The sequence below is a fragment of the Delphinapterus leucas genome, chromosome 9 (assembly GCF_059928025.1).
Source record: "Delphinapterus leucas isolate spDelLeu-1000000601 "Yukka" chromosome 9, BTC_Dleu_Yukka2, whole genome shotgun sequence".
In the NCBI taxonomy this organism is placed as follows: Eukaryota; Metazoa; Chordata; class Mammalia; order Artiodactyla; family Monodontidae; genus Delphinapterus; species Delphinapterus leucas.
Window position 1 is genome coordinate 12,021,893 of NC_143137.1, and position 27,389 is coordinate 12,049,281.

Sequence of the window (27,389 nt, forward strand, 5' to 3'; positions counted from 1 at the left end):
GCTGCGGTCAGAGGACCAGTTTGGCCCCCTGTGAGACTTCTCACCCCCCTCTCCTGTGTCCATCTCCTTTCTACGCGAGGGAGAGAAACGGCAGGACTGACGGATCCAAGGCCAGACGCCCTCCCATCTACCGTGGCCGTGATGGGCACCCTCCAAGGAGACGGAAGATGGACACGGAGACCCCTTTCCAGCTGAGACTACTTGCCTCTCGGTAGGGAGACCCAGGCTTGACACAGCGAGTCTATGAAACTATTGGAGATGGAGGCTGTCCATCTCATCAAGATAAGAATTCATCAAGACGAGAATTCAGATTTTTCTGATAAAAACATGCTTTAACCTAGGCACCCCTATCGGAGGCTCCACCTGGACCCTGCCCCTCCCTGTAGGTTCCCAGCCCTCCAGCCCTGACTAGCTTACCTATGACAGTGATCCGGCTTCCTTCCCCAAAATAGTAGGTGTCTCCAAAGCACAGCCTCCCAGATTCACTTCAAAACCTCTCCTTGTCTGCTGGGATTCTGGGAGAGGTTAGGGTGTTCATGGCTCCCTTCCCTCACAGAGCCGCCAGCCCCCTTCAAACACCCTGCATACCATTCCAGAACTTTCCAGGGCCCCAAGACCCAGGAGCTGGGTCATCTCTTCCCTCCCACATTCCCCGAGAGAGTGCTCCCTCGTGGTACCCACCTGGACACCCTGGCCTTACCTACAACAGTCAGCTTGGTCCCTGGGCCGAAGGTATAGTCATAGCACATCAGAATACAGCCGCCTTACAATGCACACTTGGGACCCGCCTTCCCCTACAAGGGGCCAGGAAAGGCCTGGATTATGTCTTACCTACGACCGTGAGCCTGGTGCCTTCTCCGAAGAAGACTTCAGTGTTTGCACAGTGACGCGGAGTAAGGAGGAAAACAAATGCGAGGAGTGCAGAGAGGAGGGGGTTTTGGTTGGTGCCTGGTGGACTCTGGGACTAGGAATCCCCTCCTGTGCTCTACAGATATTGTACAGAAGAATGTTTTCGACTTTTGACTCTTGGGGCCACGGAGCATGGGCAGAGTCCATCCAGAGAGCCCTGTGCCCTGTTTTTTGATTCTTCCTGAGGGTCCATCAGAAGGATGTGGGCCTGGCGAGGAGGGCAGGGTCTCAGAGACCCGTGACTGTCCCCGGAGGGCTGGGTAGTGCTGGCTTCTTCCTTCATAGAACGGTCACCTCCCATGTACCTTCCCATTGACCTTGTCCTTGGGTGGGGGGAGGGGGAGGGTGGGATAAAGGGGTCTCTCTGAGGCCTTCACCCATGAGGCCACAGAGGCATCTTCTTATGTCTGGCCTTTCTGCCTGCAAGCTTCAGCTCTGATCCAGGCCTGTCCTTCTCCATGGTCTGGGCTTGACAGGTGGACGGGGGGAAGGTGGAGACATTCTGACCCAAACCACCCTTGGGCCTGTGACCCGGGAGAAGAATGGAAGGACGGTGGGAATTGGGACAGGCAGAAAGGTTTTTGTAAAGGATTCCCATAGGGTTGAATCACCGTGGGCCCCCTGTCCTCACAACGTTACAGCTTTATACAAAAACGGCTCCTCCCATACGTCTGCCCCTCCAAGTTGGAGTCTGGGAGAAACCACCAGAGCAGCTGCCCCTGTGAGGGCACTGGAGGGCGAGGCGGTGACATCACCACCCCAGGTGCAAGTGGTGGGGAGGACGGACCAGGCCAGGGGGCTCCCTCCTCGTGCTCATGCCCTTTCTTCAGGACCTTCTTAGCCCCTCAGAGCCGTGTGTCTTTGCATCAGGGGCTGCTTTCCCTGGTATCTGCCCCTCTGCAAGCTGGCGTCATAGTAGCAGCCCCTTTCTATCTCGGGACTGCTCCGATGCTGGCCACACCGGAGGTCACACCTTTCGGCACTCGGTACCCAGATTCTGCCCCGTTGGCCCAATTCTGAACCTCCAGGGTGGTCTGAAGGAGAATTGGCCACAAGCTACATAGAGGTAGGGCTTTCCCAGGGGTAGATAAAGTGATAGCTGAGAGCTGTATTTCTAAGCAGTGAGAGGTGAGGGGGGACCACGTGTGTCATCACCTACTGCACTTCTCACTGTGGACTTTAGACATTCGAGTCCAGTGGAGGGCACTGGGGGAGCCAGGTGTGGAGAACTGAATGAATACAGCCCGAGGGACGTTCAAATACAGTCACACGGCCAAGTGATGACGGTCAAGGTCTTCTCCCTCTTTTCCCTGAAGGGCAGAAACATTTTAAGTTTTTGGTAGATATTTTATTCTCCCTGCACGAGATGACCTTGAAATTGAACCTCCAGCTGAGTGGTCTGCATCTCATTTCACTAGATGGCGCTTCCTTTCGTTGCCTTTTAAACTATGACAACATCTAGAAGAAAAAAAGACACTCGATCACATAATGATAACACGCTTACAGGGGGAAATAGACGCAGAATCTAAAGATAAATGACAGTATGGGGAAAGCATTAGTGATTCTCGTCATGAGGGCTGATCTCCCCATGACGATGAACTCCTAGAAATCAATTAGAAAATAACCCAGAGCCCAATAAAAATGGCAAAGAACAGAGGTTCCGAAAAAAAAAGATCCAAATGGTGCTTAACCATAGGAAAAAGAAAACTTGCAATGATAAATACAAAGTAAAACTGCATTGAAATGTCACTTTTCACCAATATGATTGACAAATTGAATTATGGAAGACCGTTCTATTGGCTGGTTTCTGGTGAAATATGCACTTTTACACATTGATTGCCAGTGGGTGCAAAATAATACAACTCTTCATGGGAGCAATTTGGAAATATCTATAAAAATTACAAATGTGCTTACCTTTTCACCTAGAAATCCCACCTTTGACAGTTTATCCTGTAATTACTCTTGCATACAAAAAAAAAAGTGTGTAAAGTATTTGCATTATTTGGAATAGCAAAGAGATTGGGAAAAAATTCAAGTGCCCATTAGTAAGGGATTGGGTAAATAAATTGTGAAACATTCACACAGAATATTATTCAATGCTAAAAAAGAATGAAAATGTTTCATACTGCTATGGAAAGCTTTCTAAGATATAATGTTAACTGGATAAAAACAAGCTGTAGAATAAGGCTCCTGTATGCTACCTTTGTCTAACAAAGTAAGAATAATACTTATTATTAAAATACGAATTATACTTCTGTTTGTTTGATGCTGCACGAAGAAACAATGGAAGGATACAAAAGTGATGGATAAAATGATTACCTGTTAAGAATGAGTGGATAGCTGATTCACTTTGTTATAAAGCAGAAACTAACACACCATTGTAAAGCAATTATACTCCAATGAAGACGTTAAGAAAAAAAAAAGGAATGAGTGGAGGACACAGAGTATAAGGAAAATTAACATTTCTCAGTGTCAACTTCATTGTGTTGATTTTTGAGCCATACATAGCTATTTTATTTTAAATAGATAACATAGCTATTATCTATTTACTTTTAAAGTAAAACTTAATAAAATTTAAAAAGAAAAACAACAGCAAAATACTGCTTTAAGCGATATTTTAAAATCTGCCACTAGAGAAAAAAGATACTTGTTTTATTTACAAACTCGTTTTTTCCAAAGAAGACCAGTTTATACAAGAAGCTGTTGTACTGTCTTGAATTTGCTCAGTGAGTCTCCAATCACCGAGGAGGCTCGTGAAAAATACATATTTCTGAGTAGTCCCCAGGATACTTTGAGCTCAAAATCTCTAGGTTTATTAATTTGCATTTAAATAAACAATTAAGCACAAAGTGACCCTGGGTGTTTCCACTTCTGCACCAGTCCTGGGACCCACTGCTTGTCCTTGAGAAGGGCAGCTGTCAGCTGGAAGCACAGCAGAGCGCTGTCTGGTGGTGCGAGAGCTGGCCGCAACTGGCACGGCTCTTAGAATTTAGGGAAAAAGGGGAGACAGTCTGTTTATTTAACTCAGGAATAGTGACAGGTCTCACAGTAGCCCAATAAAAGGTCATCAATTGCTTTTATCAGTCGGAAGGTGGCAAGGCCTCTTTCTTGTTCCCTTTCCACATTGAGGAACTTTCATCAATGTACTGATTTACTTTGATCTAGTTCCATATAGTATTTTCCTTATTAACCCTTTTTGCCTGTCACGAATTTACTCCCTAAGTAAGGGTTTCCTTTTGACCATCTAGCTGGGGACTCTCATCCCGATTTGGACTTACAAAGAACACCACCCTGTCTTGGTTTCACAACTACTTTTTATCCTGATGGGGTTTGTCCCAGATCTTTGCCACTGTGTCACACACCGTTAGTAGCCCAAGTGCCCGCGAAGCTTTTATTTGGGGGGTGGGGTGGGGTGAAAGGAGTTTAGACCTGTCAGGCAGGTGCCGAGTGAGGTCATTCATCATTTGGGCAGCAGGGGGCAGCCTTTCCTTATTTTTTGTTAGACTTAAGCGGCGGCACTGTCAGCGTGGCCACCTGAGGGGGCGAGAAGAATGTGGGTAGTGATCAGGGGATCCGAGGGGAAGCTGGTTAGTTACCTGTGTGCCTTTCTCAAGCTGTGTGTTGGGATGTAGGGAGGAGATACGCAAATAACACCTATGTGTAATTTTTGAAAACTTTCAAGTACGTTAATTGACCCATTTGAACCCAAACTTTGTCTCCTAATTTCCCCAGATGAAACTGAAATCTGAAGAGGCCAAAGGGTGCGGGATGTGAGGAGACAGGGCTGGGACTAGCACCAGGCTTCCTCACTTAAGTTCCGGGGGCTCCGCTGGGCACTGTACCTGAGCCGCTGAGGCCCCGCTCCTCAGGCAAGGTCATTTCCTGTAGCCAGACTGCGGGGCTCCCACCCACGCCCTCTACTTACATCTGTGGACCTTGGGCAAGTTACTGAAGCTTTTTAAACTCCAGTCTCCTTATCTGTAAGGTGGGAATGATGATGATAAATAAAATAACATCTCCCTTACGGAGCTCTTGTGAGACATAAATAATACACGTAACGTAATAAATAAATATGTAAAGACATAAATAATACACGTAAAGCTTTGTCACGGTGCATATAGTTAATAGAGACGTCCGTGACTGGTGTTTTCACAGAGAGTACTGGTCTAGGGGTCTCTCTACCACACTGGTTCCCAAGCTCTGGCATCCCTCAGGATGACTTGGAAGTCTTGTTAAAAGCAAGCTGCTGGGCTCCATCTTAGAATTTCTGACTCAGTAGGTCAGGGGTTGGGCCTAACAATGTGCGTTTCTCCTAAATTCCCACGTGATTCTGGTGCTGCTGGTCGAGGGACCACACTCTGAGAACCATTCTTCTGGAAAGCTCTTCCTTTCTTCAGTACATTTGCCTCCACTCCTAGCTCATCGTTCATTCATTCATCCGATCGTGGGGTGCCTACCTTAGTCCAGCTGCTGTTTAATCAGTAGGATTCCCAGGATGCGTAAGGCGAGATTTCTTCCGGAAGAAGCTCATGGTTGAAGGCCAAGGTAGATACATCCATATACATTCAGCAGCGTGAGAAGAACTGTGATAGAAGAAAGCATGGAAGAAAAGCAGAACTCCTTACTCAGACCAGAGGGTCCACGGAGGGTCAAAGACTTTTCTGAAGAGGGTGAAGGGGTAGGTGGGAAGGGCATCAAACCAGATGGACCAGTAGTGTCCAGAGCTAGAGGTCAGAGGTCCATGCTTGTTGGAGGAAACCCCCAGGACTTCTGAGCATTGGAGCACAGCAGGGGAGGGGAGGGGTGAGGAGACCAAGGCTGGAAACATAGGCAGGGGCAGAGCAGGAAGAACCCTACATCTCCACGATGAGGAACTTGCCTTCTACTTTGAAAATGTGAGAGATCAGGAAAGGTATTAACCAGGAATCAGATAACGGGCCAGACCTCTCTAAGTGCAGGGTTAGAAGGCGGGCAGGAGACCAGCATCCCTCAGGAAGTACTGTGAGGCAGGGGATGCGCTGGAGAGACGGTGAACAGCAGAGTTGATGGACCATAGTTGCAGCTGGAGAGCCCATGAGATGGGGTAGGGGAAGCAGGGGCTGGGCTTTGGGACCAGGCAAATAGGGACTCAAAATTCCAGATCTGGGCTTCCCTGGTAGTGCAGTGGTTGAGAATCTGCCTGCTAATGCAGGGGACACGGGTTCGAGCCCTGGTCTGGGAAGATCCCACATGCCACGGAGCGACTGGGCCCGTGAGCCACAACTACTGAGCCTGCGCGTCTGGAGCCTGTGCTCCGCAACGGGAGAGGCCGCGACAGTGAGAGGCCCGCGCACCGCGATGAAGAGTGGCCCCCGCTTGCCACAACTAGAGAAAGCCCTCGCACAGAAACCAAGACCCAACACAGCCAAAAAAGTAAATAAATAAACAAATGTGGGGTTTAAAAAAGAAAGAAAAGAATTAAAAATTAATCAATACAATCATAAATAGCGTGTAGGTCAAATAATAAAGCATAATTAAAATTAGGAAAAAAACCCCTCCAGATCTGCCATTTGCTGGATGAGGGATGTGGGTAAATTAATAACCTTCTCTGAACCTCTGTTTCCTTGTCTGTACTGCCGGAATAATAACCACCCCAGAGGGGAGAGGGAACTAAATCTGAAAGTGCCTATAAAGTACTCAGTATGGCATATTCATGTCAGTACCATCACATGGGGAGAACAAAAGGCAGATTTCTCAGGAGACTGAGGGATGGAGACCAGGGAGCTCTTGTCTTCCTCAGACACGTGAGATGGTCGTTGGGAAATCGGGGCCAACGGGGTCACCTGCTGCCAGGAGAGAACATAAGCTGGGGCTTGGAGGGGACTCAGAAGAGGCCAAGGTGATTGGCACAGGTGCTTCCCTAGGTGTGGGTAGCAGTGAGACGAAGTATGGGATCTTACAGACCATGCCTATGTGCGCACACGTCAGCACTGCACTCAAGGCCCAGAGAAGTACAAAGGCCAATGCAGCCTTTCCGAAACGGATTTTCCTCTAGAAACCTCCGCGATTACGATTTTCTGGATTCCTTCTCTTTACATGCTGCTATACCAGTGTGCCATGGAAGACAGTTTGGGAAGTGGGGCGCTCTGCTCATCTGTAAGGGGGCCCTGTCTGACCTCAGATGGGAGGAGATGCTTCCCGGAGTGAAGGGGCCGGGGGGAGCAGGTACGGAGCTGGGCAGTTAGAGAAGAGTCACTTTATCAGCACGATGATGGCAGCGGGGCGGAGCTTTAGCTGTCGGCAGCGGTGGTCTGCTGAATCCAGTCCGCATAGTTGCAGACCTTGGCTCTTGGGCGCAGCCAGAGCCCCAGAAAACAATGCCCTGGAGCTCTCCGTTGCAGGCCACAGGGCCGCCAGAGTCACCCTGGGGAGGAAGCGGTGGGACAAGGTTTATAAAGAGAGAAGAAGGGACCCAGAGCCACACACAGTCTGAACCTTACAAGACCCCGTTCCTGTCGGCTCTGTGGTTCCACATCTCTCCACAGTGTGAAGAGATGCCACGCACACTGGCCTCCCTTGTTTCTCCACGGGACCACCGCCCAGGGACCTCCTCTACCAGCCCCACAGCCCCGGGCAATCAAATCCCGTTCCCAGGGGGCCTGTGTGTCTGGGCAGGGGTCTCAGAGTGGTAGGGTCAAGTCACCTGGCTCGAATCATTGCCTCCCTCAAGGAAGCCGGCGCAGACCATGTTGTCAGTGATCTGTCCAGGGTACAAGGCTTCACACTCAGCCTGACTCAGCAGTGGGGTGTCCAGGCACTGCAGCAGCTCGGGGTAGTTGACTTTGAGGGGCAGGAAGAGATCAAGGAAAGGAAAATGTGGGTCAGGCCAGGACGGGATGGCAATCCAGTGCTGAACCCTGAGGGCGGCCAGGAGAGGCCTCCAAGGAATGATGGGTTTCAACTCCCAGAAAGCTCACTGCAGACCCCTCCCTAGAGGTGCTAATAGCAAGGGCTACATCTGTCCCGTCTTTTGATTCTCGGGTTCAACTCCTTGACACTTTGCCTCTCTCTGGTACCCAGCAGAGAGCCCTTTGTGTAGTAGGCACTTAATGTGAATTTGCAGACTGGAAGCAAAGGGGTCCCAGCTCAGGGGATGCTCAGCTCTGGGCAATGTGGGTAGGCTGGAGGGTGAAGTCGTGAGGGTCCCACTCACCTCCAGAGCTCAGGGTGTTGCCCCAGCCAGAGATGAGGCACTGGGTGCCAGCGGGCACACAGGCGCTGGGCAGAGCTAAGGTGGACACCTGGGCGTCAATGACCGCAGGCGAGGAGGGTTTGATCAGCAAGATGTCATTGTTCAGAGTCCAGCTGCTGGAGTTGGGGGGGCGGATGACCTTGGCCGCGTCGATGAACTGCTCACGGCCCTCCAGGACGTCGACGTTGTGCTCTCCCAGCCTCACCTGGATGCGGCTATTGCGGGCGAAGCACAGTAAAGGCCTTTTGCCCACATCCCTGCGTCCCCCAGCATTTTCCCTGCTCGCAGGTGGTGGTGTGGGAATGTCACAGGGCAGTAGAGGGGCAGTGGGTCAGGGAGGCCGTGAAGGGGTCCCCGTGGGGATGCTCCTCCATTTGCTTTTCCAGCCGCCTTTCCCCATGCCTCTCATGCATTCAGTGCCGTGGGTGCAACCGAGCCACTTCGAGTTCCCCGGGCATCCTTCATCCTCTGCAACCTTGCGAACTACACGCGGTGACTTCTACTCCCTCTGTTCTTGCTCTGCTAAGCGCCATCATCCTGTATGATCTAATCCAGCGCTTCTCAAAGTGCAGCCCTGGGACCTCCAGCATCAGCCTCAGCTGGGAACGCATTCTCAGTTCCCACCCCAGACCTACTGCATCAGAAACCCTGGGGGTGGGACCCAGCAATCTGTGTTTTAACAGGCCCTCCGGGTGATTCTTATGCACACTCAGGTTTGAAAGCCCTTGGTCTTGGCAGTGATACTCAGCTCTGCCCAGAGAGTAGATCTGCCAGAGGCAGTTATAAACTCACCAATACTCAGACTCTCTTCCTAAAAATTCTGAGTCAAATAGGAACTAGGCAACTGTTTTTATTGGTTTTGTTTTTGTTTTTTTAACATATCTCAGGTGGTTTTAACCTGTAGCCACCTGGCAAAGGTTACTCGGTGTGAGGTCCTTGCCTGCTTTTCAAGCTGGCCACTCCTACCGCAAAATGGTCCGTCCCTGCTTTTATGACCCGCAGCCCTTGCTGTTTGATCTATTGATTTGGGGTGTCAGCGGCTTCCTATCAGGTGCCCCTCTTTACCCGCAGCTCCTGCGAGTCAGCTGCCATCGTCAACTTCTTCTCTTCCCCATCATCGTTCCCAACTTCAGCAACCCCTACACAGACCCCAGCTCCTCCAGAGGGCCCTGGGCAGTGGGCTTTGTAGCCAGGGGCCCAGCACTTACGACTTGTAGCAGTGAGCCTCGGACACCACCCACTGGTCACTGATGAGGGAGCCCCCGCAGAAGTGGTAGCCGGAGTTCAGGGACACCTGGTAGGGGATAGAATGTGCTGCACTGGTGTAGCCCCCTATGATCTTGTCATCATCGTCCATGGGAAAAGCAACTTGAGACAGGAAGGGAGAAGCCAATTCAACAGGAGGGTTGGGGTTGGAGCCCAGAGCCCCGCGGCTGGACCTTGCTAATTAGGATTCCTGAAGGAGCACAATGATGAGAGGGAGGCCACGAGGGAGCATCCCCCGCTTGTCTCACAGAGGTAGTTCTCCCGAGTTGCTCTGTGTGCCTGCAGGGCACAGAGCTAGGGACCCTGCAGGGGCTCAGGCCCAGACCTCCCCTAGGGCCAAGGACAAGAAACCCTCCTCACAGTGCATTCAGTGCGATAGGGTCTGAATGGGGTCCTCTCACCCACCGAATGCTTCTTTCTCTCTCTTACTCATCACCTGTCTACTCCCCACTGCAATTTCAGCCCCGGCTTGTCATGATGGAATGGCCTAAGTAGGAAGATCTGACCGCGAAGCCCTGGCTATAGCCAGCTCCTCCTGTAGCTCACATCTGCGCAGTGAGGCCGGGGACCCACTGTGCAGGACAAAGGTAGTTACGGTTATTGGCCAATAGAACAGTGATTTGCAGCTGTGGCTTTACATCCGGGCATCTGAAAACTACCTGGGAGGCTTAAAAGGTCAATGCATGGGCCACACCTCAGGCCAATTAATAGGACTGGAATGAGTCATCTTTCCACCTCCCCAGGTGCATCCGAGGTTAGGAACAGCTACCGTGGAGCTATCCTAGAGCCTCAAGTCCTGGCTCATTTCACAAACCGTCCCCACCTGGTCTCCCTTTCTCGCCTCTCCCAACAAAGCCCCGAAACTGATGGATGAGGGGGATGGGAGTGGAGTCTGGCAGAAGGTGAGAGAATGAGGCTTAAAGAGACCCCCAGAGTGGGAAGGAGGTGTGCTAGACAGGGAAGGTAGGATCTCAGCGCACAGGTAGAACAGGAAAGGTAGCAGGAATGGTGGAGCATGTACCTCTGCCAGGACAGAGGCGAATGGGGCCCAAAGCAATGCATGGGACTCACCAGCAGCTCCCACAAAGGCAACGATCAGCAGTGGATTCATGGTGGAGAAGTGTAGTTGAGTGGCTGACGGAGAGCCTTTATACCTCCCAAGGAGAGGGAGGGCGTGTGTAGGTGAGGGTGGAGGGTCACCACCCCCCAACCCTGTACAAACACACCTGCAGCTTTCCTTTTCCTGGAGTCTTGCATCAGTTCTACTATGTTTGGCCCCTCTGTGGATGCATGACTTATGGGTGATAAGGAAACAGCATCTGAGGGCAGGGAGGAAGACAAGCTGATTCCAAGGAAGACTCTGGGATGGGGGCAACAGGGAAAGCTAAGACCCCACATGTCACAGCTGGGCCTTCTTAAGCTAAGGACATGAGGAAGGGCCGATATTTGTAGCAAATTTGGCTGCCCAGTATCCTGGTCCCATGGGAGGAAAGAAGTCTTGACTAAGTCATACTCATAAACGTGAAGACCCTTCTCAAGTCTAAACCACTGGGTAGGAAGGTCAGATCCAAAGCCTTGGGGAACCAGGATCCCAACATCAAGAGGTGATGACATGGGAGAAGCAGAGTTTCTTGTGAGTCTGGGCTTTCAAGCTGGCTTCCTTCCTACCAAGGCTGGTGGAAAGGGGGACATTTGGAAGGAGGAGGGTCCAAGGGGTAAGTAGGTATTTACCTGGTGCATTGGGGGGCACGGAAGTCCACTACCACATTGCTCGTCTTCCTCACTATCAAGACACTGGTCTCTCTCATCGCCCATGCTGCCATGGGTTCTCTTTAAGCAGCCTCCTGGTCGCCATGGGAATCTGCCCTGACGGTGATGAAGATCGGTGATGAAGATCGCCACCACCCGCTAGGAGCTTGCTAGCCTGAGCTAGAATTATATGCTCCAGATCAGATATTAGAAAACATTTGAACAATGGTACATTTGGGTCCTGATCAGGGAACTGGCAGTAGGTGGAGAAATTGGCACATGATAAAGGTTGAGTATTGGGTGATTGAAAACAACATTGAAGGTGGGGGAATTCTGGAATTTTCTATTTTTGATGCAGTGGGACTATTTTGCTGGGCTCAGTGCAGGGTGAATCTTGCCAGAAATGACCTCAATTTGCAACCTGCCATAGCCATCAAGACACAGCTCTGTAATTTATTGAGGCACAACCTGGCCAGAGGGATAGAGATGTAACTGGTGTCTGTGCTTGAGTCTAATGACGTGAACCAGGTCGAGGAGCCTTCCCATGACGAGGCTTCTCCTCCTCAGCTCTTCTGAGCTCAGGGTTCCTGACAGGCAGGAGTAGGCAGAGTTCACATATGAATTCTCAGAAAGGTAAATATGAGTGAATGTTCTGGAAATGGTGAGCAAAGTCAGAAAAGCTCAGAAGACTGGCGGTGAGCCAGGAAGTAGGCTGCAGGGATAGAGTAAATGGAAACAGAATTAGTTGGCGGAGATGCAGGTGGGGCTTGTGGGTGGAGAGGGACCCACAGGGTGTCTTCTGATTCAGTGTCTGGCACGGCTGGAAGCCAGCTTCTCCAGGACAGGACACGCACTGCTCAGAGCTCTCCCCATGCTCACTGCACACCCTCTGATACACGATGGACTCATATCTAGGCAGGAATACTGCTGTATTTGTACAGTGCCTGACAGCTTTTAAACAAAAGAGCTTTCACACACACAAGTAGCAGTGCTATGCTGATTTTCATTTGTGTTGAGTTTCAAGTTTCAGTTTTCATAAATGTTTTAATCACGAGGTGTGCAGAACAAGATTATTTCCATTTACAGAGGATGAGACTGAGAATCAGAAAGGCTTTGTCTTGTCCGAGAATACAGATCTAAAACTGGCAGAGCTGGCCTCAAGGCTACTGGAAGACGGGGAAAGTACTGTGAAGCATGGGAATCACTGCAGATGGCAGCTAAGGGGTCAAATCAAGGGACAAACTACCTCCGGATCCCTCCTGATGCTTGCCTCCCTGGCAGAAAGAGAAGCTTGAATTAATCATCCACCTGGCACCTGGCCTCACAGCCCTCTCTTGCCATGGCCTTGGGCCCCTCTGGGCCACATCGAAGGCACAGGTAGCTCACTCAGGTTGTGGAGCCTCCATAATAGAGGCTCTTTCATAAATATCATGAAATATGCTATTTTGTTTTGTCCCCTTGTTGTGGGGTCTTCATAGGAAGCCTTGTCTTAGAGGATAAGGAGACACTCTTGCTGTAGATACCAGTATGCCCTGGACAGGTACGGGGAGGTGATCTTTGGTAGAAGATAGGAAATTATCCTGGGAAAAGGGAGAAAGTTTTTGAATTGGTGCTTTGTGGCTCTGACTCTGTCTGAAAGGGAACCCCCAACTGCTTGGGCTTTTCTGTGTCTAAAGCCTTAAGACTAGCCTTCTCCTGATGCTTTGCGCTCCCCCTTAGAATCAACTATCACACCCGCAATACAGTATGAGGTGAGTTTTGGTCAAAGTATCAGGAGTCACCTTACAGGCAGAGAAAATAGATATAGGTGGAAACCATTACCTCATACTCTAGGCTCAGATGTGTAGGTTGGATTCCAGTCCACATTTGCCCAAACTCAATTTGAATAAAACTCTGCAGCACCTGGCACTCTTCATTCTGAATTTTGGATTCCTTTGTCTATTTCTCTAAGACGTTCTCGTAGGACTTACCTGGTGGCGCAGTGGTTAAGAATCCGACTGTCAATGCAGGGGACACGGGTCCGAGCCCTGGTCCGGGAAGATCCTACATGCCTCAGGGCAACTAAGCCCATGCGCCACAACTACTGAGCCTGCACTCTAGAGCCCGCGAGCCACAACTACTGAAGCCCACGCACCTAGAGCCCATGCTCCACAACAAGAGAAGCCACCGCAATGAGAAGCCTGCCCACCGCAATGAAGAGTAGCCCTTGCTCGCCGCAACTAGAGAAAGCCCGGGCGCAGCAGCGAAGACCCAACACAGCCAAAAATAAATTAATTAATTAATAAAAAAAAAAGACATTCTCTTGGTTGATTTTTAGCTCTTGGCACATCAAGCCACTGGCTTTTCATTATGATAATGGTGGATGGTTTCTGTGTGCTTTACTATACCAAACGTGTGTGAGTCTTTCATGGACCTTTTTAACTTTATTGTCACAACCACCTACGGGGTTGCCATTTTATAGATGACAAGATGAGCTTTATAGAGGTGAAGTAACTTTCCCAAGGTCACACAGCCAGTAAGCTGTAGAGATGGGATTTAAGCATGGCAGGCCAACTCCAGAGCCTGTAAATTCTACCACAGAACGTCTGGCTTCCCTTCCCTTTATTTGATCCTCACACAGCCTCATGAGTTGGGCAACAGATACCATTTTCTCCTTTTTACCAATGAAAACTCTAAAGCTAAGCGGTTAAGTGACTTCTCCAGGGTCACCCAGCTAAGGAATCCATAAATGACACCAGAACCTTTCCCTATGGAAGCTAAGTTCATTCCCATCATGTTGCTACATAGTGGAGTCTTTCAGATCTCCTATTGGTCTGAAAAGTAGATTTTTGTCAGATTCCAAATCATTAGTTTCTCTTTAAAAAATACTTCCCTCCCCCAGCCCCCCAGCTCAGGTATTTCTCCTCAGCTCTTAGTCAACTCCTCCTTGGCCCCCCAGGGTCTTTTACCAGCTCCAATCAGATTGTCAAATTCTCTGCTGTCTTTCCTCCAAACTCCCAACTCCTTCCCGCCTCCATTATTTTTTCTAAACTATGTATTTTGCCCATTGTGCAATTTCTCTTTATCCACTAAGAACTATTTTCTTGAATGGCACAACCTGGGAATCACTGAATCTGGGTAGTGAAGGGGTGGTCTGTGTGATCCAAACACACTGAAGGGTGAGACAGAGGCTAGAGGCACAGACTGGGCATAGGCTGGTTGGCTGAATGGAGTAGTCTGCTTCTCCTCCCCAGCCCTCTCCTGCTTCCCACCTTGAAGCAAGGAAGATGGGTACGTCTACTTGCACATTTTATCTAGTCTTCAGGCTGATATAGAGGGGTGAATGGGGGAGTCTCTAGCAATTGAAGCTTTTTATCTGAAGATAGATTGGTTCCTATACTATAATGGTCTTTTTGTTCACATTGCAGTCATTCCTTGTCTCATCCCTGGGCTTAATGCTGCTTAAGTGACTCCAGAGTCTACTGAAGAGTACTCAGAGGAGAGCCAGTAAGGAGTCTGGGGGGAATACCCACGTGGCTGTTATTGTAGCAGCCACGACTTGTACCATGATACGCAGAGTTTAATAAATGACAGGTGTATTTACTTTTCTAAATCATATTAGATCCAGATTGAGCCCCACAAGTCAAGTTCAGTGGTAAGCCCAGTCAACTGAGCTCCCTCCACTCATTTAGCTTTTAAAAACTCTAGACTCTGTTGTCCATTTGGAAGGCAGCCAACTGGTCAGCCCACTTCCTATAGGCTGACCTGTCCAGGAGGATCTTCAAAAGGCTCCCAAGTCTCAGAACTGAGTGCTCAGTCCACACAGGAACCAACACAGCTCCAAACTGAGGACCGTCCATGTTCAGGGCCACTGTGTTTGAGCAGGTTCTGGGCTTGCCTCTCTAGAACCCACCATATCTGTTCCCTTTCCCAGCCTGGGGGTGGGTGGAGCAGAGGGAGCTGGCACACGTTTTGGGGCCACCATTCTCCTCAAGCAGAAAGGTGAAAAGCCTCTGTCCCCTCCCCGTTGGAACAATCTAGTTCATTTTTAGTGGCCTTACATTGCCTGAACTCAGATGATTTTTGTACAGTTTTTCTCCAGGGAAGTCCACATGGCTTGGCAAATTTTTCTCTTTTCTGCTGAATCATATTTATTTACTCAATGTATTAGTTTGCTAGGGCTGCCATAACAAAATACCACAGAAATCTATTTTCTCACAGTTCTGGGAGCTAGAAGTCCACGATCAAGGTGTTCATAAAAGAAACTTTCACATACTGAGGTATGGAGACGTCATTCTGGCTTATACATGAGTTAATTTGAATTTTATGCTATAACAAAAAGAGCCTATTTGTGGCCCATCAGACATGTACTGTGCATCTGCTTTAATTATTAAAGAAAAGGGCGCAGTGACTGGAAGTAAAAACGTCTATGTTAAAACATAAAATGCCTCTTTTCCTGGGACACCAGTGCTGATACTCCTTCGATGATAAGACTCCTTCTCAGGGACCAAGGACATACTGACTCACTGTACGTGTTGATCTGTTTTGTTTTAAACCTTGAAGGACTGTATCCCTGACTTGTTTAATGTTCTTTGTTCTGACAAGATATAAAACTGGGTTGAAAACCGTGCTTCTCTGGAGCAGTTCCTCAGAGTTACCTGAGAGGCTGTCTTCTGGGCTATAGTTCTCAGTTTGGCTCAAATAAAACTTGTTTCTATTCCTATTACAGATTGTTTATGGATTACTTTCGTCGACAGTGTCAACAGGGTTGTTTTCTACCGAGGCTTCTCTCTCCTTGGCTTGCAGATGACCTTCTTCTAACTGTGTTCTCATGTAGCCTTTCCTCTGTGGGCACGTCCCTGGTGTCTCTCCTTTTATGACCTAATCTTTTCTGATAAGGACACCAGCCAGATTGGATTAAGGTCCACTCTAATGGCCTCACTTAAATTATTTCTTTAAAGATCCTATCTCCAAATACAGTTACATTCTGAGGGACTGGGGGTTAGGACTGCAGCATATGAATTTTGGAGGAACACAGTTCAGTCCATAACACTAAGTAAATATTTACTGAATTCCTGTGATGTTCCTGTAATTTCTCTAAGCTTTATGGAAACAGCAATGAAGAAGACACAAAAGGTCCTTGCTTTCATGGCATCTATGTGTATTTATGTGTGTTCGTGTCCACACATATGTAAGGAGGTATAGCTATGAGAGGCAGACAGTAAATTAAAAATGTATATATACATTGAACAACATGGGGTTTGAAATGCACTGGTCTGCTTATACATGGATTTTTTTTTTACAATAAATACTATAATATTACATGATCTGAGGTTGGTTGAATGCACAGATGTGGAACTTCGGATACAGAGGGCCACCTGTAAAGTTATACATGGATTTTCAACTGTGCAGAGGGTTAGCGCCCTTAATCCGCACCTTGTTCAAGGATCAACTGTATATTTATATCAGACTATGGTGATTAGATGTTATTAAAATAGGATAAAGTGATAATAAATGGGAGTAACTGGTGGCTGGGTCCACAAGTGCTATATTAGGTAAGAAGGTCAGGAACGCTGTCTTTGGAGAGATAGCATTTGAGTTGAGAACCTGAATAAGAAGATGCCAGCCCTGTGAAGGTGGGGTAAGCAGGGCTTCCGTCATTCCCTGCTGAGTCTATAACAGAAATAAATTGACACACACAACCACTGCTTTTTAAATTAAATTACCCTATCATCTAGCATGTAGATATTTACCTTGCTATTAATTTTAATTGTAAAAACTGACATTTAAAGGATGGTTTAAAGGATCAATTTAAAGGATATTTAAAGGATCAATACACCGAAATATTCTTATAAGTTAATGTCAAGTATATTTTTTGACATGAAATATTGTTGGCTTAAGAGAATAAATGATAAAATACATATGACCTAATTTTATTTAAATGGGTGATTTTAATTTTCCTCAGTTTAATAGACTGTGTATTTCACAAAAAAACATGCATTAATTTTGTTATTAAAATAGCTAAAATAAAGAGAAACAATTATAATAATAAATAAAATTTTCCCAGAGAGGGCAATACCTGACCTTGAGGATGGAATTGTTAATGGTAAAATTTCATGCATTACAGTGAGAAATACATTTAACTAGTAACTAAATTGTGTGTTTTGTCTCTACCAGGCACAGTGTGAGATGTGGTTTACATGGAAGACTTCATCTCATTCTTGTAAAAATCCTCACACCTTTCTGTTTTGGCATCATTATTATCCTTATTTTATATATAAAAATATTATATATATGCATATGAAATTGTGTAACTTGTCAAGGTTACACCTGGTGATAAAGCCGTGGAGTCAAGGTTTAAGCTCAGGTCTGCCTGGGAACAGAAATCAAGCCCCTAACCACAGTGTTTTACTGCTCCTTAGGAGAAAAGTTTGCCATTGTATAGGAAGATGCTCACAACCCAAGGCTTATCTGTAGGTAAATTTGCCCATTTCCTAGGGAGCAGGGGACAGGAAGGTAAACTAGCACTTTTGATTCATCTGATCAAATGGGTGCACATATGGATCCCTGTGACCAAGAGAATCAGCATGTGTAGAAACCGGGTAAGACCCACTGGAACTTGTACAGGACTAGGAGCATGAAGGGGGTCGCTTCTTCATAAAGCCAGGCTACAGGAAAAGCTACACAGTTAGCGAAAGGGCGAACTAAAGAAAATAACCCCACAGGCAACTGACAAGGACTATTATTTTTCTTGGTCTTGGCTTTGGGTGGAGGATTAAAAAGAGCTTCCTCGGGCTTCCCTGGTGGCGCAGTGGTTGAGAGTCCACCTGCCGATGCAGGGGACGCGGGTTCGTGCCCCGGTCCGGGAAGATCCCACATGCCGCGGAGCGGCTGGGCCCGTGAGCCATGGCCACGGCTCTGCGCGTCCAGAGCCTGTGCTCCACAACGGCAGAGGCCAGAGCAGTGAGAGGCCCGCGTATGCAAAAAAAAAAACAGCTTCCTCTGAATATTCATGGCCACTGAGTAGTCAGCCCTTTGGGGTTTGGCACAGACACTGTACGGCCAAGAAGATGGACACTGAGAATTATAAAAGAAAACATCAGGTCTGTTGCACCCCAATTGCTTGACAGAGGCAAAAATAAATATTTTCTGGAAAGCCCACCTTTACGCCAGGATTTAGGGGATTCCCAAAGATAAATTTTATAATATTGAATTACACAATGCACAAGGAAATAAGGCACCCTGAGTGAGAGGCAGCAGAAATCACAAGAAAACCAGGTGCATAAAGTCATCAGATGTTGGCACAAACAGATAATTCCAAGTATAAGTTTGATAGCCTTAAAGAAATAAAATAGCTGAAAAGTACAGGACGAGTAAGATTTTTCAGAAATGACTGCTTATATTTGTAGAAAGACCCAAGTAGGTTTCCTGGAAATGAAAATATATTTTAAATTAAAAAGTCAATTGAAAAAAAAAAAGTTGAAAGGTGAAATGGCTTAACGGAGTTGAGGTGTGAATTAGTAAATAGGACAGAGAGTCTAAAGGAATTACCCCTAACACAGCACAGGGAAGCAAAAAGAGGGAAAATGTGAATGAATGGCTAGAATCTAGATGATACTGGGAAAGTTGAACACAGGCTAGATCTGTTCTTCAGGACTGAGGTTCTGGTCCTTGCGAAGATTTTCCTTTACCACTACCTTTCAAAACCATACTTATGTTAAACTGTAATGATCATTCCAGAATAAAATGCAACCCTACCCAGAAAACAGCCCCATAGTTTTTCAGCTGCAAATAGGGAATTCCCACAAAACCTTGCATACGGATTGAGAGTAAGGTGGGTGTGGAATAGGAGTGTGGACCATGAAACCGGGACTTGCTCTTGAAATCAAATTGTGCCTCCTTCCAGCTGTGCTTGAATCTTGTCTTAATTACACACTTTCCGAGTAACAGAATACTCTGTGCGTGTTCAACTTCACAGTTTTGCAAATCAGCTAACACCCAGTTCTGAATGCCGTGATAAGGCATTTAGTAAACAGCCAGGAGCAGCTTTTCAAAGGAAGAATAGTTGTTGCCAGGTAGAAGACAGACAGGATGGCTTTACACCAAAACTCTTTGCATCTGTCTTGTGATTCTCTTACTGGGGAATGCCAGGAGCAGCCCATCTGCCATGGGCACTTCAAGAATAACTGAGCTACTCGGTCTATGGCCCAGGTGGCTGGGAAGCTTACATCATCGCCTCATTCTGCTACAGAACTCTGTCTTGCACTGGCCCAGCCTTACAGATGACACAGTAAATGGACCAGAGTAGCACACCCAACTGTAGTATATGTTAACTCCGAAATCCAGAAAGTCCCATGAAGCGTTGCGCCTCTTTCTCCATGGCAGATGACGTAAGATGCAGCAGCTGGCCCCTCACTTTGGAGGACATTCCAACATATCTCACACCTCTGGACTCCTCAGAAGCTCACCAAATCGGCAGGTCCCTGAATTTTTGCCGATCTACATTGGTCTGGCATGCACATGTCGTACCAAGGTATCTAGAGTGCTTTACAATTTCCATTCACCAAGAACAATCGGCATAATGCCATCAGTGTGATGGACCAGTATGATAAGATGGCTAAGGGCCTTCTAAACTATATCGATAGAGAACAGGCTAAATATAGACTTGAGATAAAATACTTAAAAGCGTACTTCTGAGTGTGCCACTTGAAGGCAAATTGTATCTGATTGTCTTTACTGAATATTTTTAAACATTCCTCTGGAAGAAATTTTATCCTCAACCTCCAGTAGCTACTCTTACTGTCTGTGGATGGGGCCCTCCAGCGGATCCTACCAATTCTCTCCCCATCCCAGACTAACCATTCACACCCATCCCCACCCACCAGTACACAGGGAGCTGCATTTGCCCAAGAGCTGTGGTTTCCCCCCTCCAGCCTGCTTCCCAGGGTTCTCAGACTCACCTGGATGGAGCCAGGTAGGAGGTTGCAGGGTTTCTTGCTGGGACCTTTGATCTGTGCCCAGCACGTGTCTCCAGCGCTGCAGAAGTAAGAGCTGCTATCCTCGGGGCTCACATTGCTCACAGTCAGAGTTGAGAATGGCAGGTTTGGGCAGAGAATGGGAAACTTGTCCTTGGTAAGCCCACTCTCATAAGTGGCCTCAGAGCCCTGATTCACAGTTGCCATCAGCACCAAGCTCTGTCCTGGAAATTGACGGTACCAGTACATGAAGGTGAGCTGGCCATCGACCTATAACAGTGGATCATCACGGAGGTCCCGCATTCACAGGTGTCCCTGCTTGGCTTTTGAGATAGGAGAGCACCAAACACAGAGCCTAGTTCCAGAGAGATAGAAAAACTCATGAGGGCTGACAAGCTTGTCCCCAGGCAGGAAGGTCTTTTACTATTTGCTCCAATACCACCTTGGCCCCCAAACAACCCTGTAGCACTGCCTGCACTTTGGTTTTGTTCTGCCAACTGTTATTATGTCAGGATCCTCTAATCCAACATCTCCCCCATCCTCTGACTGGTGGCCTCGGACACCCTACTCCTCTCCCCAACATCCACATTTACTCCAAACTTCCCCCCAGTATAAGGCCATACCTAATCCCAGGAGAAGTGGCAGAAGAGTCAATATCTTTAGGTGATGGCCTCGCCTCTTCCCAGAGAAAAGGCACTAAGACATCAAATTCAAGTTCATCTTCTGTCACCACTGTGTAGCTCATCCCTGCTGGCTCTCTCTTCCCTTCTTGTCATAGGCAGTCGAGTTTCTGCAGAATATGGAGACTTGTCTGCCCCCTAGTGGAGATGTGTGGCTCTTCACTTAGTTTGGATCTTCATTCACAAGTCTCTCAGCCTGCAATTGCAGTCTATCCACCACGCGTCCACCACCTCCCCATCCATCACTACTGAGCACCACGTATGTGCTACTCCTTGGGTGTAAAGCAAGACTAGGTATGCAATATGGACCTTAGATAACTAAAGGTAAAATTTTAGAATATTAGGGAAACATAATTCAGAATATCGACTGTCTGCTGAGTCTTTATTTTGGTTGTCCCAAATTGAACTTATTCTTCCTTCCCTGATACATACTCCAGTAAACTGGCTCGTACTGCTGAATACATTCCTCTTAATAAGTGGTACATGTATATACATGGAATATTAGTCATAAAAAGGAACGAAATAGTGCCATTCGCAGAGACATGGATGGACCTAGAGACTGTCATACATATTGAAAAGTCAGAAAGAGAAAAACAAGCATCGTATAATATCACTTATATGTGGAATCTAGAAAAATGATACAGACGAACTTATTTGCAAAGCAGAAATAGAGACACAGATGTAGAGAACAAACATATGGACACCAAGGCGGGGAGGCGGGGTGGGATGAACTGGGAGACTGGGACTGACATACACACACTACTATGTATAAAATAGATAACTACTGAGAACCTACTGTATGGCACAGAGAACTCTACTCAATGTTCTGTGGTGACCTGAATGGGAAGGAAGTCCAAAAAAGAGGGGATATATTTATACATATAACTGATTTGCTTTGCTGCACAGCAGAAACTAACATAACATTGTAAAGCAACTATACTCCAATAAAAATTAGTTAAAAAATAAATGGTATCCCCACTCATCTTGTTGTCTAGGCTCAGAAATTCATCTTTTTTTTTAAATTTAAAATTTATTTTTGGCTGCATTGGGTCTTCGTTGCAGGGCACGCAGACTTTCTCTAGTTGTGGCGAGCGGGGGCTACTCTTCGTTGCGGTGCGCGGTCTTCTCATTGCAGTGGCTTCTCTTGTTGCGGAGCACGGGCTCTAGACACACGGGCTTCAGTAGTTGTGGCATGCGGGCTCAGTAGTTGTGGCTCGCGGGCTCTAGAGTGCAGGCTCAGTAGTTGTGGAGCGTGGGTTTAGTTGCTCCACGGCATGTGGGATCTTCCCGGACCAGGGCTCAAACCCGTGTCCCCTGCATTGGCAGGTGGATTCTTCACTACTGTGCCACCAGGGAAGTCCCCAGAAATTCATCTTTATTGCCTCTTTTCTTCTCAGGTCTCTCACAATTAATTCACAACTCAAATGCATTGCATCTCTATTTGTCTGTCGTATCTCCGCCTCATTTTGGTCATCAATGGTTATTTGTAATATGCTTTCTTCTATTCTAATTCAGCTCATTATGGACTATGAGACAGATCATCCCTCTGTAAAATTTGACAATAGTGCTATGGTCCTTTTTCATCATCCAGTTGATTTCCTCTGTCGTGTAACTTCCTGAAACAGTTTAACACTTGCATAAAAACTGAGCTAATGTTTTTGAGCACTTACTCTGTGCTTTATATGAGTTATTTCAGTCTGTGAATTAGGCGACTTAGGCATTTTTACAGATTAAGAAATTTTACAGATTAGACAAGAAGACTTTATATAACCTAAACAAGTTCATACAATCTGAGATTAAGTGACAGAGGCAGGACTCAAATCCATGTCTATGTGACACCAAAGCTCAAAAGCTAACAAGGGTACTATTAGGGATTGCCTCACGTTTGCCGTTGCTTGTGCTTTAGTAGAGCAGAAGCCGGTGGATGACTGAGAACCATAGGCCTAAATACCCTAAAGGAAGCGAGGAACCTCTAGAAAGAAATGTTTGCAAAACTAACTTATCTCTTTGATTCTGAGATGCCATCTATTAAAAGATGTACTGTTAAAAACATAATTGTTATTTTTAAGTGGTTGTTAATTCTATTGCATTAGCAATGAACATTGAATATAGGATTTGCCAATATTTTAGAAAAATAAAATTGTGAAAAACAATTTACCTTATAATAGAGGAAATGTGGTATATTAGGGATAACAATATTCCAGTAACCCTTTTCTATGGTGTGTGTGTATAGCCTCTACATCTATGGGAGATGCTAGAGACAGTGGTTCAAAATAAACCCTACACAGGAATAAAGACGCAGATGTAGAGAATGGACTTGAGGACACAGGGAGGGGAAAGGGTAAGCTGGGACAAAGTGAGAGAGTGGCATGGACATATATACACTACCAAATGTAAAATAGAGAGCTAGTGGGAAGCAGCTGCATAGCACAGGGAGATCAGCTCAGTGCTTTGTGTCCCCCTAGAGGGGTGGGATAGGGAGGGCGGGAGGGAGACGCAAGAGGGAGGGGATATGGGGATATATGCATACGTATAGCTGATTCACTTTGTTATACAGCAGAAACTAACACACCATTGTAAAGCAATTATACTCCAATAAAGATGTTAAAAAAAAACCCAAAAAACAAGCTAAACCTTACAAAGTAGTATCCTGGTAAAAAGTATAGAATAATCCAATTTTTCTTGACATGAAACATTAAGTACATTAAAATCTCTTGGTCAAATACACCAAACTTTCTTCCAAAATAAACCCAAATCTTTTTCTATTTTAGCAATCCTAAATTCTTCTGAAAATTGCCTAATTACTTACTGTGATGGCATAAGCAAGAGTCTAAAACCGAAGAAAGCACAGACTCCCTGTGCCATTTCCCTGATGTAATGGCATTCTGCTCAGGGTCCGGGGGTCAGCACAGACGTGGGCGGTCTTCTCACTGTTGAGAGAGCCCTGAACAAAAGCCTCCAGCAGGTTCTTGGACCCTGGGGTGTGGGAGAAGGGTGTGAAGGGGGCGCGAGGAGTGGAGAAGTACTGGGCGCTGAGTCAGAATGGGGAAGTGTCCCAGGGTTCCCCCACCTCCTCCCACGAGGAGGCCGTGGCAAAGGGGCCTGAGAAAGCCCTCTACCCAAAGCCCAAGGCCTCAGATAAAGAGACCTAGGAATGCAGTTTCAGGGCTAGGAACGCAAATGTTATGAAAAAATGACCAGCCCAGGGGTCTGAGTCCTTGAATGCAGCTCCCTTCAAAGACAGCAGTGCGCTGGCTGTGGACCTGCAGGTGTAGGTGTATGTTTAGCTTCATAACCAAAACTAAGCGAGGGGAGAGATGTTGGAAGAAGCAGGCGCACTGCGGATCAGCACAGTGGTGGAGAGGAACTGGGTCTGGGAATAGCGCTCTCTCTACCAGAGGCTCAGTTGGGGTGATGGCAGCTGTAATGGGGAAGGACCCAGGTAGCCCTGGAAACAGACTCACAGGCTCATACCTGTTCTGTTCTCTTGCAGTTGATTTTCTGAGTCTGGACAATGTTTGCTGCAAGAAGGATAGTAAATGCTTCATTCTTAAAAATAAACAGAGACTTTCTCCAGTTGATTGTGAGTAGGGATATAACCTAATTTTTTTTTGGTGGGGGGAGTTAAAAACAAAGGTTTATTTCTTGTTCATCTCCACCACGGGTTGTCTGGGGGCTCTGCCCTAGGTCTCCTCATTCAGGAACGTAGGCTGAAGCAGGAGTCACCATCTCAAGCACTCACTCGTCTCCCAAGCAGAACTGAAGATAGGTCTGGAGGCCTCACATTGGCTGTTAAAGTTTCTGGCCTGGCAGTGACACCTGTCACTTCTGCTTACTAATCCCTCACTGCAACAAGTCTCATGCCCCACCCCCTGCCCAACCTCCAGGAACCAGGAAGTACGATCCCATTGTGTGCCAGGGAGGTGGGCCCCAGAAATACTTGGTGAACAGCATTAATGATTATTAGAGTCACCCATACAATATACATCTCCTCAGTCTCCTTCCTAGGACGATGCTGATGACTTTGATTAGTTATCTCTCTCTCTCCCACACTGCCCATTAAGTTAGGCAAATCTGACCCTAGTTCCTGTTCCAGGAATAGACCTGGATGCACTTAAGTCAATCAAAATCATCTTAACCTGGTTGTAATTGGGTCAGGAAGGAACATGAGACATAATTCAGGTCAATGAGATGCTATGAGAGGTTGCAGGGCCTTTGGGGAAAGTTTTTCTCATTCTTCTAGGACAGCTTCTGGGAGTAACTCCCTTTTTCTCCCTGCATGTGAGGACGAAAGCAAGGAAGCCCCACTGCAACTTCAGATATAGCATAATTCTTACCACCTCCTGCATCATACTTTATTCCTTCCCTGATCAGGATTTTTCAATAAAACATTACTGACCATTCAGAGAACCTAGAGAAAGATGGATTTTTATCAGAGTTTTCCTCTTTATAGATTGAATGAACAGAACTCAAATCCCACAAACTTTCTCTGGAATCAGCACATGGACAATAACATTTACCTCAACAAAGGGTTTAGAATGTGTGAGTGCCCTCAATCAAGAGCAAAGACGTAGAGATCAAACGTATAGATACCAAGGGGGAAGGGGCCTGGTGGGATGAATTGGGAGATTGGGATTGATATATATATACACTATTGATACTATGTATAAAATAGATAACTAATGAGAACCTACTGTAGAGCACAGAGAACTCTACTCAGTGCTCTGTGGTGACCTAAACGGGAAGGAAATCCAAAAAAGAGGGGATATATGTATACGTATAGCTGATTCACTTTGCTGTACAGTAGAAACTAACACAACATTGTAAATCATCTATGCTCCAATAAAAATTAATTTTAAAAAAAGAGCAAAGATACTGAGCAGAGTAGCAAATGTATAGTAAGAGGGAAAAAGATGGAAAGGAAAGGAAAGGATAGGGGAGGAGAGGGGAGGGGAGGAGAGGAGAGGAGAGGTTGATTTTAAAACGATAGGGCAGGGCTTCCCTGGTGGCACAGTGGTTGAGAGTCTGCCTGCCGATGCAGGGGACACGGGTTCGTGCCCCGGTCCGGGAAGATCCCACATGTCGCGGAGCGGCTGGGCCCGTGAGCCATGGCCGCTGAGCCTGCGCGTCCGGAGCCTGTGCTCCGCAACGGGAGAGGCCACAACAGTGAGAGGCCCGTGTACTGCAAAAAAAAAAAAAAGATAGGGCAGGGCTTCCTCAGCGTGATTCTGAGAGAGACCTCCTCCTCCTGGCTGGAGTCTCATGAATTTAGGTTGGAAACAACATGTAAGATTGGGCAGGTTCACTTCAGAATGGCCCCTGACTTGGAAAGGAGTGGTGAGTGAGGCTTAAAATATACCCCGTGCTGTCCTGGCCAAGACGTGTGGCTATGGGCTCAGTTCTTCCTAACTGTCCACCTTTCTTCTAATGGGCACACGTGCTGTAGGAGCAGCACAGCTCAGCCCTGACTTAGGGTCACCCCCTCTTGCATCTGCCCTTTTTGTGCACAGAGGGTGTGGTCGTGCCGTGGATTCACTGTGAGCGCAGAGGTGCACAGACATCTGGCTGGCGCTGGCCGACTCCAGGGTCAGAGGGAAACCCTCCTTCTTTTTCCTGGAGACACTCGACCCATCGGGCACATCTCGTTTCTCAACACTGTCAACACTAAATGAGAAATGGAGCAGCTGCAGCCCCAGAACTGGGTCTTGTCGATACCAGAACATTCTCTCGTGATCCATATTCTGTATACATTCTATCACCACTTTCTCTCCCATTCTTTTGACCAGCTAGCTTGGAGTCTGGGTTACTTTTGCATGCATGAGGCCTGTGAAAGAGGGATGGAGGAGGTGAAAAAAGAGGACACCAGGAAGCCTGATGAGGGGGAAATCTTATATCCAGGGTCTAGAAATAATAGGACAGGGGTTTGCCACCAACTCTCTGGACTCACCTACTCCCAGGAAGCAAATGGCACGGAGGAGCCTGATTCCCATGGCAGGTTCGAGGCAAGAATGGGTCCTCTCTCAGGCCCAGGCTATATAGGCAGATTGGCTATGACGTCACTGTCCCACCCACACTCATGATCCCTCAGCCACCCTCTAGATTCTAGAGAGTTTGGAGGTGCTAAAGTGAAAGCCAGCCCTTTTCTTCATGGGAGTGTTTGTGTGTGTGTGTGTGTGTGTGTTTGTGTAGAAAAAAGTTAACATAGTCTGTCTGATCTGTAGAAGGACCTGCTTACAAGGTAGGCCCTTGCTTTAATCTGGGAACTTGGATTTCGGGAGTGTTGCACCGTTTGGTAACTGGTGAGTGTGGTTCATTTCATCTAGAGTGCTTGCACAAACAATGTAGTTTATGCTGAACACTGCTTTGAGTCTGGAATTTGGTATGCGCCAGGCAGGCAGTGCCTATGTGATGAGCTGTTATTAGTTTGCTAGGGCTGCCGTAATCATGTCCCATAGAATGGGTGACTTAAACAACAGAAATTTATTTTCTCATTATCTAGAAGCTAGAAGTTCAAGGTGTTGGCAGGGTTAGTTTCTAATGAGGCCTCTCTCTTTGGATGAGAGACGTGACTGTCTTCTCCTCCTGTCTTCACATTGTCTT

At 47.1% G+C, this 27,389-nt stretch overlaps 1 protein-coding gene and 1 gene segment (V, D, J or C); both read right to left on the bottom strand.

The window, feature by feature from the left end:
* Nucleotides 1-27,389, bottom strand: part of LOC111171173 (T cell receptor beta constant 1-like) — a 65,838-nt gene that overhangs the window by 9,981 nt on the left and 28,468 nt on the right.
* LOC111177438 (anionic trypsin-like) lies at nucleotides 1,229-25,684 on the bottom strand. Its single transcript, XM_089917300.1, is given in 10 exon segments — nucleotides 1,229-2,367; nucleotides 5,367-7,234; nucleotides 7,237-7,312; nucleotides 7,592-7,728; nucleotides 8,102-8,355; nucleotides 9,349-9,434; nucleotides 11,138-11,272; nucleotides 20,095-20,464; nucleotides 20,733-20,899; nucleotides 23,599-25,684. Coding segments are annotated over 7 exon segments (1,008 nt in total). The 5' UTR covers nucleotides 20,359-20,464; nucleotides 20,733-20,899; nucleotides 23,599-25,684; the 3' UTR covers nucleotides 1,229-2,367; nucleotides 5,367-7,178.